Source organism: Convolutriloba macropyga, chromosome 15, assembly GCF_964194025.1.
Source record: "Convolutriloba macropyga chromosome 15, txConMacr16.3, whole genome shotgun sequence".
Taxonomy (NCBI): domain Eukaryota; kingdom Metazoa; phylum Xenacoelomorpha; order Acoela; family Convolutidae; genus Convolutriloba; species Convolutriloba macropyga.
Genome location: NC_134482.1, coordinates 1,263,563 through 1,280,261, shown reverse-complemented (window position 1 = coordinate 1,280,261; position 16,699 = coordinate 1,263,563). Strand labels below are relative to the sequence as shown.

The 16,699-nt window shown below is 35.9% G+C and overlaps 2 protein-coding genes across 2 annotated transcripts in view; both read right to left on the bottom strand.

Moving 5' to 3' along the window:
- The window catches only part of LOC142354358 (uncharacterized), a 406,219-nt gene that overhangs the window by 316,279 nt on the left and 73,241 nt on the right, over positions 1–16,699 (bottom strand). The window lies entirely within an intron of this gene.
- The window catches only part of LOC142354361 (uncharacterized), a 28,323-nt gene continuing 18,959 nt past the window's right edge, over positions 7,336–16,699 (bottom strand). The window contains exons 3-5 of the mRNA XM_075406635.1: positions 11,904–12,175; positions 8,842–8,997; positions 7,336–8,424 (exon numbers count right to left, since the gene is read on the bottom strand). Coding sequence (XP_075262750.1) covers positions 8,332–8,424; positions 8,842–8,997; positions 11,904–12,175 — 521 coding nt within the window. The 3' untranslated portion in view covers positions 7,336–8,331. The remainder of the gene's footprint in view (positions 8,425–8,841; positions 8,998–11,903; positions 12,176–16,699) is intronic.

The window sequence follows — 16,699 nt, the reverse complement described above, 5'->3', positions numbered from 1 at the left end:
AATTACTTACAAAGTGGATTTAGAAAAAGGTCCGGTCGTCTCGCACGCCAAGGACAAAATTTTTCGTATGTACTTGGAACATGCCAATCAGGTATGTATTCATCAGTCCACAGAAGCAACAAAAGCCTTCATACAACAGCGTTACCATACGATTGGTCTTCGCAAAGCGTTAGCAAGCATACGATTTCATTGTTTCTTTTGTCGAAGCTTTGACACAAACAAAATTCAACCAATTTTGGCTCCACTACCCAGTTATCGCTTTCCAGCAGCAGAAACACAGTGCCCCTTCGCTATTTCTGTAGTAGATTTCTTTGGACCTTTCTACGTCGAAGATTCTAAATGCGTTGTAGAAAAAGACTATGGTCTGATCTTTACATGCATGGTGACGCGTGCAGTTCACTCGTTCAGACTTAAATACAGATACGTTTCTCAATGCCTTCAGAAGATTTTGCAGTCGTCGATGGCAGCCCCAACTTCTCTACAGTGACAATGGGAAAACTTTCGTTGGCGCCTCTGATGAACTTAAGAAAACTGTTAAATCATTGAACAATGATAGGATCTACAAAGCTTTAGCAGTAGCCAATACAACGTGGAAATTGAACCCCATATGAACCTCATTTTGGCGGTGTCTGGGAGCGTTTGATCCAAAGCACCAAAAGAACGCTCTTTCTCATTCTAGGATCCAGAAGACTCTCTTTTGACACTTTCCTAACAATCATGGTGGAAACAGAATCAATCCTCAACTCCAGACCACTGACTAACCTTGCTGAGGAGCCCGACAACGAGGAACCCTTGACTCAAAACCACTTTATCATTCAGCGTCCCTTCAATAGCTTGCCACCCGGACAATTTGAAGACCAGCAACCTGCAAGCTTAAAGACTAGGAAAAACACGCAGAAACTTATGAACCATGTATGGCGACGCTAGGTGAAAGAATATCTCTCCACTCTTACCAGACGAGCAAAATGTCCAGAGAGCAACGATCGGCCTCTCAAGGTGAACGACATTGTTTGGGTGTTGAAAGACCAAACACCAAGAGGCATCTGGCCACTGGGAAGAGTCATGGAAACAACACCTGGACGAGATGGAGAAACAAGAGTCGTAAAGGTAAAAACGCCTTACGGCACGTACGTTCGCCCCGTTTCCGCTCTCGCACGCGTTTTTTCTCCGTAGTTTTTTTAAATCGATTTTTCTCGCTTTCGTTTTAGGCAACGTGAGTTCCCCCCCCCCTCCCCGCAATTTGAGGCACTGATGATGTTGACGAAATTACAGCTTACCGTTTTCAGGGACATGCTCCTTTGTGCCTTGCAGCATGTTGCCAATGTTATTGCAACCTTCAAGAATATGATGATTCAGAAAAAACCGCCCAAATTGCAACAACATTGACTCTTTTGTCCAGCAACTTGAAACTTAGACGTGCTCTGATATTGAAAGAGTTTACTAGAAAAATGTTTTAAAACAAATCCCATCACCAATTAAAAGTTGGTATAGCCAGCATGTTTTGAGGCAGACAATTTCGGACAGTAAATCGAAAGAGGTCTTTAATTATTCGGTTGTTAATTATATTAAACACGCATTGGCTGTGCGTAATTTAATCATTCTTGCTCATTTTTTTAGTTGTGATAGGTTATCATCACGTCACCTGGGCCGTTGAGACATGGCCATGCCCCACGAGGCATAGCAGCAAATGCTTTAATCTTACTTTCGAAATTTTTAATGAACAAACTGATCAACAATTTTTTTCACATAGGGGTTATTACGCCAAACGTTTGTTCTGATCGTTTTAACATGGGGGTTTAATATTGGGTATATTGTGGGTTTTTTGGCATATTGGTTGCATTGGCATTGGATTTTTTGTAGTGCCACATAAGATAAACTAAAGAGAGAATCTCAAAATTGGCAGTTAAATTAACGATAAACTTTCAATTGTAAAATTAGTTATGACAATTTTTGTTCCTCCAAATGAAAAGGTCCCCTTTCATGCGCTTTCTTTTGCAAAAATATGGCTCACCCCACGAAGATCTCGTACGAGTTGAAAATCAGTACCAAATTTTAACAACCATTAAGGCGTGCTGGCGTAATTCTCTTTTAATCTCTCTCATCAAGAAGGGAATGGGAAAAATTGAAAACTTCTCATATGGCAATAAGTCTTACCAGCTTCATAGAGCAAAATTAACAGATTTTCGAGAACACCGATAAAGCACATTTCCAATTAACTTTCACTCCCAGCTCTATTGAATTGAAAGAAAAGAAGCTAGCTATAGCTGCGGACAGCAGCATCTTTTCTAGAAACTTTGGGTTCTAGGTACTTTTCAAACTTCCCTCAAATAATAATTAACATTTTTCGAGTGAAAATAATTAAAGACGTATGGATAAAATGAAAACTTTATGGCCCATTTGTCAAAAATTACATATTTTCAAAAACACTCTTTTTCCAGTTCACAGTAAGAAACTGCATATTCCGATAGCAATCAAGCATGTATTAGAACTATAATTTGAAAAAGATTGCAGCGAAAAAAAAAACAACACAACTGTCTATCGTTATACGTGTTGATCTCAAATGACTGATGTCGTCCTGGCTTTATTCAAGGCATGATAGCCTCATTGTACAAGGTGGAAGAGAAATATGCGAGGAATCAGGCAAAAAAGCGGCTTACAAGATCGATGAACAGCGGCGCTTTTTTAAAAGCTTCTAGAGAACGCACACTCAGACGAGAAAAAAAAAGGCGCAATAATACTCATGGCTTCGATTGATTTGACATTTCGCCCAGAGAAACGGGTAAACTGATGAAGCCCGCGGACATTTAAGGAGTGAACTCTTAGAAAGCAGAGATACTGTTGATGTCCTCTTTGCAAGGAAGAGTAAAACTCTCGAGCCAAAAATACAAATAAAAACACCAACCGAATGCATGCTGCAAAAACATTTGACTGCAATTAAGAATTAGTTGATGGGAACTCTTACGGCAGAAAACGATTACAAAACAGAAACATAAATAAACATAAAATAATTTTAAAAAATGTCCCTTTCCGTGAGAAATATTTTGCGACCCGCGAATGAAAGTCTCTACGGCCACCTTAATTCAAAAAACAAGAGGGTGGAGGTCGTATTTATTGAGGAGATTGAGCGTGCTGAGATAAGGTTGAAATTATTGAGATGAGGGTTGGGCGTGGGGGGGGGGGTGCGCTGGGGCTGGGAGGGGGTCAAATCTCCCCAGCAAACTGAACTCTACAAATATAGCCTGCAAATTGTCGGAAAATAGCCGCCGCTGGCGCGCTGGACGCACATCGGGTTCGAAACAGAAGAAGAAAGAGATAGAGATAGAGTTGACAGGATAAATTTCAATGTCAAAAGTATTCTAATTTGATGAGCGGCTTCAGTTATAATCCTAAAGCTCAGCTTCTAAACTGAAGGCTATACTCAGGTTCTAAACTGAAGGCTATAAAACTTAACACTAATGCCAGCTAGCAATCGCTTTAATGAACTTGGATAACCTGACATTATGACTTATGGACCGGTCTTTAACGCATTATTCCGTTTCTTCTGATTTTGCTCTTTTGACATTGATTGTATTCATTACGTTTTGTAACTCAATGGGATGAAAATTAAAATCTTTTCGGACGAAAAAGGGAGGTAAGTCAGGTCATACGTGAAGACCGGGAATTATCTAAAACGAAAGATGTGATTGTAAGGTAAAGCGAAAAAACAGAACCGAAAGAACTCCGGAAACAATTCAAAGTAGAAAATTGACAATTCTCGCTGTAATATTGCGAATCCTATGTAATTTTATCAAACATTTCTAAACAATAACCGAAAAAAGCATGAGGAAATTATCTGATAATTTATTAAGAATTTAAAAATACAAAAATTCAAACTCCAAAATAAAGCAGGTAGAAGATATTATAAAACAAGTAGTTTGCAACAAAGTATCGCTAATTGACATAACATCTAACAAAATGGGGTTCAAAAAGACAAACGGGGCAGGGGAAAAAGAAGATGACGAAGAAAAGAAAACCAAAAATAGTAGAAGTCTCTATCAAACTTTCTGACAAAAATCTCTAAAAAAACTAAAATCCAACTTGCCCACCATTATAAAAGCAGTTTAAAGCTTAAAACAAGGCACATTGCAAAAAAGCCTGAACAAATGAATATTGAAGTGTAATAATTGCTTCAGAAGATCAACAATTCTTCTGAAATCTTTATTTCTAGTTCAGAGCATTGAGAAAAGCACCTTTGACTGGAAAGTTGAAACTAAAAAAATTGCATTGAAAAACCCGCATTTTATCTTGAAAATTTTAATCACTTAGCGAAAATATTTTTACATCTACTGCTCTCGCTCTCTCAAGAAAACGAGATCAACAGCAAAAAAACTACTATCCCTTCACTCAGTTCTTCAATTTTCTCAGCAGTTTGACCTGAACACCTTCTTCGCACATGCGGTATTGACTTTTATATCTTGTAAAATTCTCCAAAAAAAATTACCGGTGGAAGGAACGGCTCCGCCAACATTCCTCTTCGATTCGAAAAAAGGAGAGCGCCTAAAACATCTTTTGAGAGGCTGACGGTACCTATTAAACACAAACTCACATAAGGCGGATAAATTGCTCTCGAACATGCGTGGAGGACAATCTTATTTAGGGGTGCAGCTTAGAGCTCAGAAATTTTTTATGGTTGCAAAAAACTAGGTCATCATAGGGGTTCGAACCCGAAACCTCCACCATAGCTCTTAAAGATCTAACTACTTAGAAACAACGGCTTTGATAAGAAACCGCTCACAATTGATTTTATATTAGCATCAACCTTCATTTTGGAATGTGAGCAATTGAATTTACTCAAAAGTTGAAAAGTCATTTGAGAATACACAAAAATGTTTTTAAAACAAAAGCACAAATTTAATCGACTAAGGTCAGTAGAATTGTTCCCAAACAACCAACGAGCGATTGGCTTCGGTAGTGCGCTAGGGCTGCTAGAATTAGCAGCGGGGTGTGCGCGAAGTGGAGGGGGGTGCAGTCAGGGACGCCGTTCAAACCCTATAGCATTCTCCTCAAAACAGTTTTGATGAATCACATTAGAGACTAGTAAGGCGTAGGGCTCTAAAAATTGCATAAAATGACCACGGTACTAATGTAATTGTAACAAACTTAGTTTAAGGGCAATTAGAAACGGTTGAGCAAAAAATTTGCGTAAAAAAGACCTAAGTGTTTACATTTATGGCTTCAAACTTCGATCGAGAGCAATTTAAAACTCTTCTCAGCAGCTTCGGTAAATTTTACACATAGAGGCTAGTAGATCTGCTCAACGACCTAATGCGCTCCGAGCTTCAACAGTACAGCCCGTTTTTGAGGTAAAAAAAACAAGACAAAAAATCGATCAAGTGAAACAGACAAATCGATCTTGTGAACATTACAGAAGAACATAGCTCGCAGAATGGGCTACGTATTGAAGTTTATAATTATACCTCATTTTTCATTCATTACTTTTGTTGAAGAATTTAGCCGAGAAACTTTACCAAGTTCTATTATACTATATGAGCTAATACAGTAGGCAGCTTCCTTCCAAGGCATATAAAGTTTGCAAAATTTATTTTTCATAATCAAAATGTTGTGACCAAAATGAAGAAAATATAGATGGCAGATTGCCAGAAAATAGCCGCAATAGCTTTGTAGATCGCAGTGTCAAAAAATGTCACAGAAACAGACCACATTTTCATTAAATGCAGAGATGTTACATTTTGAATACGAAACTGTTCAACTTGTTACCACTTCTATTAGTTGCTCTCACATAACCTTAAATTAGAGTACCACACATTCACAAAACCATATTTCTTTGAATTAAGAAAAAGCGAGTGAGGTAAGTCACGTGTAAGTACCAACAACAATCACGCGAATGGACAAAAAACGCTCCAATAGAGGTGAAAAATCTTGCAAGTACTTCTGTTGAAATTGCATGAACGAATGAACCAAAAGCAGATTTGAAGTTACTGCAACGTCATATGGTCGTAACGAAAATCTTCACCAATTACCAAAACATAGCAGATACAGTCCGGACACAAATTTAATGTTATAATTTAATTTTCATTGACTAAATAAAAAAACTAGACTTAGAATGGACTATGAATGGATTAGCAAAACCAAGAAAGCGAATTTCACACTTTTTTGAAAAACGGTTCCAACACAGTTTTGACTTCAAAATTGCTCCACTACCTATTTCGGCGTGACCTAAGTAATCGTTCCAAATTGAATTCAAAAATCATGAAAATTTGTTACCAGATCTCGAAAAACACAGCCTGAAGCGTTTCGGAAACAACTCGGAGTAGAAAACTGACTACCCTTACTAACACAATAACAGGCAAACTAAGAATAGAAAAGTAACAGACAAAAACTGCTAAAGAATCTGATAAAACAATTCATTGCACATTGCAGCTCCAAAACCAGTACCGGCAAAAACCTTTCGACAGTTAAATCTCATTCAAAAAACGACAGCCAATTCACAGAACAAACAAAAGTTCAAATGGAGAAAACCGTGGAAAGTAAACAAAACTGAAGGACCATGTAGAAATAAAATATTTGACAAAAACATTTTTGAAGAAATTTTTCCACAAAACGCTATTTCCCATCAATTATTTGGCAAATTAAATTTATTATTGCTTCTGTTCAGGCACTTACCCATCCAACCTGACAAACACTTATTCAGCAACTTAAAATCTAAAAACGGAACACGAAAAAATTAAATTTATATTACTTATCCCATTGTAAAAAGCCCTCTCTGTCCTTCAATGGAACTTTTCAGGATGAAAACCTATAAAATAGCTCCAAACTAAAAATTGAGCGTTCAAAAACTATAGCCAGAAGCTTAAAATGAGCAAAAATATTTAAAAAAAAGAAATATCTGCCAAAATTTGCTTAAATTGCCTCAATTATTTTTCAAAACAAAAAATAACTCACAATCAATAACAATTATACCGGAGGTCAACAAAAACCACGTCATTATCTAATGTGAACCACGGAACTACCCAAATGCTACAAAAATTTAAGATACAAAAACTGCTAAAAAGTGTACATTGCAAAATGGTAGCAATAGCTCAAAATTGAATCATTTTTTATTCAGATGGTCAAAAACGCTTTCAAACGCACTATTACTAGTCTGCGTAAAGGATACAAACACCTTTGACAGAAAAAAATTGGAGTTACACTAAAAAAAGACAGCGCCCCGATACAATTCGAATTCTTTGAATTGTAAAAACCAAGAGAAGGCCAATAATAGCCCCAGCTATCGCTTCGCGGCTGTTAACAATATGATAAATATAATTGCTGCAAACTTTGTTTGGGGGAAATTAAAAATTTTGGAAAGCAATTAAATTGGCAATTGTTAGTTCATTTAAAATCATTTACAAATTTTGTAATCTAAAAGAGCAGAGAACAGGCAAATAGAAAATAAGGCCCAAATATCAAACATAACAAATTATTCATAAAATGAAAATGTTATTATTAGACAATGGCGAAATTAGTATATGCACATTATTGATAAAAATAAGTTAAAGTAGGTTGGTGATATGTTAGTCTCAGGCAAAAAAATGTGACTGTGATTCTGAGTAAGTGAAAGCACACGGTGATTTGAAATGAAATTAAATTCTGTACAAAAATAATTGAAAGTTAACAGTTAAGATCAATAGCAATCCAATGTCTATGTAATTTGACACTTTCTCAGCGCTTTTTCAGATCTTTCATTTAGATTTATAAAATGTTTGAGTGGCAATATTTGAATTGCTACAAGCTGCAGCCAAAAACTAAAGACATCATACAATGCTTATTAGCAAATTCTTCGGATCGAAAAAGATCTATTCTCGACCTTGATGAGATCCTTTAATTACTATACTGACATTTTTCCTGGAGCATAGAATTTACTTGAAAGCGGTGCAATCAAACATCGTGCGAGTATGAAAGCTATAAATGATTATTTTGCATTAATCTGAGGAAACGCGGCAAAGAACTTTTATGGAAGCCATCAAACTCTCTCTCGCAAATTGGGATATAAGAGCTCTGTATTTAGCACAATACTTAACGATATAACACACATTAATTTGCACTTAACTTTCGCAACATCACATCACGTTCTTAGAAAGCAAGATAGTTTTATCTTCGAAATCAAGTTCACTGCTTTTCTGCTCCATTTCATACAGGAGTGTGAGATGACGAAGCGAGACGCGTCTCCGATGAGAACAACGAGCGTAGAAGATAAAGAGAGGGAGCCAGAATGGGGTTGCGGGCATTGTGTTGGGGCGTTGATTAGATTAGGGAGGACTGCGGAGCACGAGGCGAAGGTGGATGGATGTCTTACATGGCATTTGTAGCGTGTCTTTCTCTATCGGCTGGCTGGGTTCTGTTCTTCTCCACTTTGTAAGTCTTCTCTGCTTCGTAGATCTCGTCCTGAAAACCAAACAAAACTAATGCATGCTAAATTTTAATGCAATGAGAGCAAAAGCTCTACAAATTTTGTATTACAGATGGAACATAAGCGCCAAATTTATCTCTATAAAGCCCGATTTTGATATACACATATGCTTTAGAGTACCAATTTTGAGGAACAATGTCCCAATCAAAGCTTCGGAACTCCCAATCAAAGCAGTAAATATACAAAGTCTATTCGTTTCGTTAGGTTTACCCATGTGAACATAAACCGCTAAAGAGTTAAATATTTCTTACGCCGAAAACAAATTGAGAAGCGAAAGAGCCTATGATGAAATTACAAATCATCATCCGAATTATATATCGTTTACGGATAAAATGTGCAAAACGGAGTTCAAAATTATCTTTCAAAAATCATAGAGAGAATAATTGACATACTTGAACTTTGCACAGTAAGAAGAGGCAGGCAGCCCCACAGAGTAGGATGGCAGCAGCCCACCCACACCCGTGTCCCCACCCGAAGTACCACTTCTTCTTCTGAGAGTAGTAATCCTCCCTCTCTGGGTCCAGTCGCACATCTATGTCCTCAAACTCCTGAAATAAAAACAATCCTGAATCTCATGCGATAATCTGATAGTAAAAATAGCAGAACTGCTTTCCTTCATCCTACATAATTGATGTTTTACACCATTATAATGCTTGAGTATACAAAATAACGAATATTCACTCCTCAAATAGGCTACACAAAGCATTATCAGTATAAAAGACATCAATTTGTTGTTTATTCGCCGCTTCCGCTGATGGGTCTTGATACAAATTACATTGGCTAGAACGTTGTCCGAATATTTGTCAGTCACATAGCAGACGTCATGTACAGACGTTAATTTCCTTAAAGTTATCGTTGACAAACTTCCAAATTAATTTTAGAATTCTCGATTTTTATCCAATCAGTTGACCAAAACTGATGTGCTTCTGTAATCGGTTTATTGTTCTATTCATTTTATAGAAAAATTCATTGTGCAATTTTTCGGTTCTCGTTTTGGTCCTTTCAAAGTATGCCGCGTTTCTATATACAGATCGTGCCCTCCTGGTAGCATAATTTCAGTTTCTTCATTATTGAGTAACAACGTGAAAAAGTTTCAGTTTCATCAATTCAGTATGCATTGAGAGGAATCAGTTTCAGCATTCTCAAACGGTTTCGAATAGTCTGACTTCGTTCCTGACAACAAATTATTGACCTCCATCTGTTTTTATAGTTGATGGATATCGGTTCTTGAGATTGTTATATAATTCAGAACAGGACCAGACCACGTTAAATAAAAGCTATTATTTGCGGGGAAAAGATTTCTTCTAAGACAATAGAAGACTTTATTTGCCTTTTTCACACGTTCCTGTAGTCGTCGCGACCAAGCTAAATCTTTGATCATGTGTGCTGATCATGTTAAACTCTTTAAACCTCTGCTTCTATCTTTAGTGGAGTGGTTCAGTGAGAAACTGTCACTGTTCTCTCAGAAGAAGATCCATGCACAACTGATTGAGGTTGTGCTGGATTTCTCAATGTTGTTTACCAATAAAAAATATTAGATCTGGTCTGCGAAGATGTATGGATCAGAGAACACCAATAATTTGGGCAGACCAATCACTGATGAAGACACAGAACAGCCAAGGACCGAGTATGGAACCCTGTGGGACTCCACTCGTCATTAGATTTCGAGGTCGTGTTGTCAGCTCTGACATACTGGCGACGGCCGTCAAGCTGGTTGCAGGGTGCATCTAGATGGCAGGCTCCGATTCCAATACTGCTCAGCTTATGGAAAAGTTGCCGACCCGATCAAAATCTTTTGAGAAATCTGTGTAAGGGTAGTATAAATTTTTTGCAATAAGGAGAGCATATTTGCTGCGACTGATCAACCCCAAAAAAACTTTTTACTGAGTTTATGTAGTAGACTGTAGACACAAGTGCTTTGCTTTCGATATATAATAATGAAACTGATCGGGAATGTCCTATAAATGTAAATTCCCCTTTTTTTGCAGGATGGAGTTACTGCTGCAATTTTCCATTAAGCGGGAAATCTTCTGGCGTGTTTGATTTTATCAAACACTTTGGTTAAAATATTCACCTTTGATTGGCTTTTAGCTCAGAGGAGACAGGGGGAACTCTACTTCTATTTCTTGGTGCACAGGGTTTTTGAGAATTTAAATTAATTGTTTGCTTTCATATAATGAAGTTTGATAGAAATACTTCATTACGCGTGATGTCTTCAATTTTAAAGTTCTCCTCTTCAGAGTATTCAGAACGGAAGAAGTCATTGAGCATGGCTTTATCGAGATAATTTATGCTTGAACATCCATCGCTGAACATTGTTTTAGGTAAGCTTTTGTTTTTGCACAGACTTTTCAATTGCTTGCAGATTTGTTGAGTGTCACGAGTACTATGAAGTTTTTCTTTGTAATCCATATTTTCCAAGCTCTGTTACCTTCCGTTTCCCGTAACTGGTTGCTTTGATTTCCAGTTCACGTTTTTGACTTTGTATTCAATTAATTTTTATTAATTGTAATAAATTTGAAGTTCACGGCGTGATCCAAGGTATAAGATATCCATATAACTCTGTTGATAATTGTAAGATAGTTGGTGGGATTGAATGGGTTTTTTGGAATGTTTCATTGATATCATCAAAATTAGGGAACCGTAGCATTAAGTTTTTTCATTCCATAGTTTTTGATAACATAGGGTCACAAAAAATTCTTATGTAAAAGGAAACGGATGCACAATAACAGTATAGAACAATAACCAACTGTTTTCAACCGAACACTTTATTTGCGAACACTCGGTTGAAAACAGTTGGTAATTGAAAACTTCGATTTTCTTTTAAGCAGAACTGTCTGATCTTGTTTGAAACAGAAATATCCGCTCTTGTTCCAAACAGAAATTTGTTATCTTGTTCAAAATCAATTAAAACTTTAATTTTGAAGGAAAACACAAAGGATCGTTATAATGCCAACCAAATAATCTAATCTCAAAGCGAATAAGTCTTTTGTGAACAATTTTTTGGCAACTCGAAACCCGCAACAGATGCTAAGAAATTACTGTCGAGTGAAATATCAGTTAAGCAAGGAATCTTTTCAGTGCAACGCTTTTTTTTCAAGATCTGAGATTCAAATGTTTTTTTTTCTTCAAAATAATCAAAGATCTTAGAATACAACCATTCGCCTTGGCGATTCGATTGACAGACGCATTGTATAGCTAAGGTTTGAAAGCTAAAGTTGAAATTTTCGTCGGGAATTATCTATCTAACCTCTGGAAACATCGATTTAACAGGCTTTCAAAACAAAATATACATTTTTTTCTCTTTGCATGGCAATAAAATAGATTCCATTAATAGCCCTGAAAAAATGGTATTGAAAAGAAATCGATGTGAAAAAGATCACATATGTATTTTTTAAATACAAAGCGTACTTCTAGATTGCCAGATGTTTCTTCTCGACGTGAACTATCTAACCTCCGAGAACATGAAGAGGAAGACGACCAGACTGACGATTAAGACAGCTAGAGCAGCCAGGGCAAAGCAGCCTGCAACATTGGCAGCCGCCTGACTGTTCCAGCACAAGCTGACCAGAATGGCCACAATAGACAGACAGGTGAGGATTATGGCTATGATGACTAGAGCTATGACTGACTTGAGCCAGGTGTCCTTCGGGTCAATGTCAGAACATGTTTCCACTTTCTTCTCAGTGAATACTCGTGATCCGTCGTCCTGTCTCTCGTACACTTCTGCAAAAAACCAAAACGTACATAAAATATGATAACAATTGTTAGAAAATAAGTGTTGTTGACAAGATAACAAACCCTTTCCTTTTTGGGTGCTGTATAGCTCACCTGAACGCTGATGGCAATAAAATTTAGCAAGAAGGAATTCGATTGCTTTGTTAATGAAAATGCACATTTCGCACTTCACATTTTACCTAAAATTCTAGCTGGCGCTTCAATGTGAGATTATATTTTGCATCTATGAACAAAAACAGCCACCCATGGAACATTACTTCAAACACTGAATGAACAGTTGTGGGTCATATGAGCCATCAATAAAGCGGTAAAATAATGATAATAAATTGTTTTTAGACTAGAGAGGTCGCAAATTACGGTGGCTGTACATAAAACAAGGGGTAATATTAAGTTAGATAAGTAAGCTAAGAATACATTCGTACCAATATATGCATTTAACTCCACTAATTATGATAATCACTTATTTATAACTAAACTACCAAAGAAGATTAGACTTAAAGTATTAACTAAAACTGATGAGAATTATATTAGTATTGATATGGGTTATATAAAAGAATTAGATAGGTTTAGGTTCTTCCATCCACTTAGCTTAGATGCTATAAGTAAAACATTGAATGATAAAGAGTGTATAACATTGAACAAATTTGGGTTAGAGAGACGTAAAGGTATATTCCCATATGAATGGTTTGATAGTATAGATAAACTACATGAAACAACATTACCACCAAAGGAAGCATTCTATTCTAAGTTGAAACAAAGTGGTATTACAGATAAAGAATATAAGCAAGCAATAGATTGTTGGAATAATACTGGATGTGAGACAATAAAGGATTATATGATGCTATATCTTAAAACAGATGTATTATTATCGGTAGACGTATTTGACAGGTTAAGAGATAAGTGTTTAGAATATTATGAAATGGATCCTTGTTATACATATTCTACTCCAGGTTTAACTTGGTTTTGTGGATTGAAATATACTAATGTTAGATTTCAATATTATAAAGAAAGTACAGTTAATATTTATGATACAATACAGCATGGTATTAGGAGTGGGTTATCTTCAGTATTAGGTGATTGTCATGTAATCTGTAAAAATAAAAAGATAGAACCTGAGTATACAGGGAAAGAGAATTATCTAAAATATTTCGATTTTTGTATGCTTCTGCTATGGTAACTCATTGTATGCTTCTGCTATGGTGCAAGCATTACCTACGGGCAAGATTAGTGTTTGTGAAAACAATCCAGGACCTGGCTTGGCTTGCCACGAGCAGAGCTCGTTCGCAGATAATTACACTAGATCTAGCTCTAACACAGGTTATATCTACATCATTGATATAAAGTATAATACTGACTTAAAACTAAAAACAAAGAAATATCCATTCTTTCCTGAAAAGACTAGGGTAAACATTGGTCAGTTTACAGATTATCAAAATGTAAATCAAAAGAACTAATGAGAAGTTAATGCTAAAGTTATCAGATAAGGTAGATTATGTAATAGATGGAGAGATGTTAGATTGTTGTTTAGATCACGGTTTAAGATTGGAAGATATTAAAATAAAGCAAAAGTTAGAATATAGTAAGAGTGAATGGTTAAAACCTTATATTGAGAATAATATTCAGAAACGAAAAGAAGCTAAAGCTAAGGGGGATAAATTTGGTGATGTAATCTTTAAGTTAATGAATAATTCCTTCTATGGAAAAACAATAGAGAATGTATATAATAGACAAGATGTAGAGTTAGTTAATGATAAAGATAGATATATTAAATTAGTAAAAAATATGAGTTTTAAATATGCTGTAGAGTTTGATGATGATCTTGTGGCTGTACATAAAACAAGGGGTAATATTAAGTTAGATAAGTTTAATTATATTGGTTTTGTCATATTAGAGAAAGCTAAACTGTTTAAGTATAAAGCTATATATGAATGCTTTGAGAAAGAGTTAGATTGTAGTTATCATTATACAGATGGTGATAGTATAATTATAAATATTAATGTTCCTTTAGATAGTGATATAGAAACTGAAATGAATAATATAAGTGGCATATTACATTACTATGGTAAAATGAAAGATGAAATACTTAATGATACTATTATGGAAGCTTGTTTCCTTAAAGCTCAAGCATATTATACTACTGTTAAAAGAAAAGAAGAAAAAAGTTAAAATGAATAACTAAGTCTACTATTAAAAACCAAATTAATGTAGAAGATTATAAAAATGCTATATATAAAGGTAAAACTAAGTAGGTTACTAATTATACTATTGATAGTAATAGGCATCATTTAGAAACTAAGGAACAGTATAAGATAGCTATAGATCCGTTTGATGATAAAGGTAATAGAGGTAGTAATGGTGAATTTAGGTTCTGTCAGTGAGGGTGCTTCGCAGATTGTTAATACAAGCACGTAAAATCAACTTCGTTGATTTTACGTGCTTGTTACACGGTCTCACTAGTTATACTAGCATCTGGGATACGTCCACTGGAGTCAGTGGGGATCTGCGACGCAGTTTCACTGATAGAACCCGAACTATCCGTCTGATAATGGATAATTACCAGCTTAATTCGATATTAGTGGATCCGCGAAGCGGCTTCACCAATTGCACTATGTGAGACAGCAAATGATAGATTTTAATTGTATAAGAATGGGAATATAGAGTGAAATATAAATGGAAATAGAGTAATGTGTATATAGAGGCCGAAGTGGCTCTATGCCGCGTAGGCCTCTATATAGACAATACTACCATGGAACACTAATTCATTCCACCCATGGAACATTATTTCAAACACTGAATGAACAGTTGTGGGTCGTATGAGCCATCAATAAAGCGGTAAAACATACCCGGCAGATTGCCGGAAAATAGCCGCCGTTGATTCCAATAAGCATGACTGGGATTGAAATAACAGAAGATATTGAAAAAAAAAGATTTTCGTACAAAAACATTTTTTTAAGTCCGATTTATTTTGATGGCATTTCGTAGTTGAACATACTTCTGTTTCTTAGAGAGAGGCTACAGGGGCTACTATCAATAACAATCAGCATTAGAGAGAGGTAACTAATACTTACAGGACCGACGTTCAAATAGCGGGCATCTAAAATTGGGCTTTATGGGTTTATCCCGTTTCTATTTCTGACTTCAATTTTTTATACTGACTGTTCATTTTGAATTGCTTTGCTGAGCAACTGATGTTCAAAATCACTTTTAGCAGAATGAGAGAAGAGAGAAACTAGCCTAGAGAAGTCAAAAAGATTTCACGCAAAATGTTGAAAAGGCGGCAAAATGAGGTAAAGCGAAACATTTTTTTATTCGACGAAGTAAAAACATACCCGGCAGATTGCCGGACAATAGCCGCCGTTGATTCCAATAAGCATGATTGGGATTGAAATAACAGAAGATATTGAAAAAAAAAATTTTTGTACAAAAACATTTTTTTAAGTCCGATTTATTTTGATGGCATTTCGTAGTTGATTATACTTCTGTTTCTTAGAGAGAGGCTACAGGTGCTACTATCAATAACAATAAGCATTAGAGAGAGGTAACTAATACTTATAAAAACGACGTTCAAATAGCGGGCATCTAAAATTGGGCTTTATGGGTTTATCCCGTTTCTATTTCTGACTTCAATTTTTTCTACTGACTCTGTTCATTTTGAATTGCTTTGCTTAGCAACTGATGTTCAAAATCACTTTTAGCAGAATGAGAGAAGAGAGAAACTAGCCTAGAGAAGTCAAAAAGATTTCACGCAAAATGTTGAAAACGCGGCAAAATGAGGTAAAGCGAAACATTTTTTTATTCGACGAAGTAAAAAAAAAATAGGAGCGCTATAATAGCCGGCTGAGAAGATGAGGGCGGCTATTGAAAAAAAAATAGGAGCGCTATAATAGCCGGCTGAGAAGATGAGGGCGGCTATTAATAATGATAATAAATTGTTTTTAGACTAGAGAGGTCGCAAATTACTAGGATAACAATGTACAAACATTTGTTGTTATTAAGTTATCGTTTCCAATCCCAGAGAACGCCAAAAGGCAGTGCTGTTTCTCCGTATGGTGCCTTTTTCAGAAAAAACCTATGTTCTTTTTGAAGATACAATTATAGTTACAAATTTTGTTTTCAATTTAAAATCTCTTTCAAAAAGATACACGCTACATGATCCAAACGAGACGACGACTTTCAAATGCATTTAAAATATTCGGCTCAAAAAACATTTTAAATTGTAGCTGGGAACAAAGTTATTAAACTCCCATCCGTCACATCTATACGCGATGAGAAAAGCAATCCGCTCGGAATCAAGCCATTTTGATCCATAGACGACCAAGTACATTCTATATCCCAGGTAACTAAGTTCACACTGCCATGATACTGCTTCAACTGATTACTCATTGCTCTACCTTAGAAATCAGTGTTCCTCCTTATGTTTCTTGATAGTTCGAATCACAATATTTCTTTTCAACTCGGTTGACCGATTGAATCAATACTTTAGTATAAAACATGACCTCAATCAGATGCAGT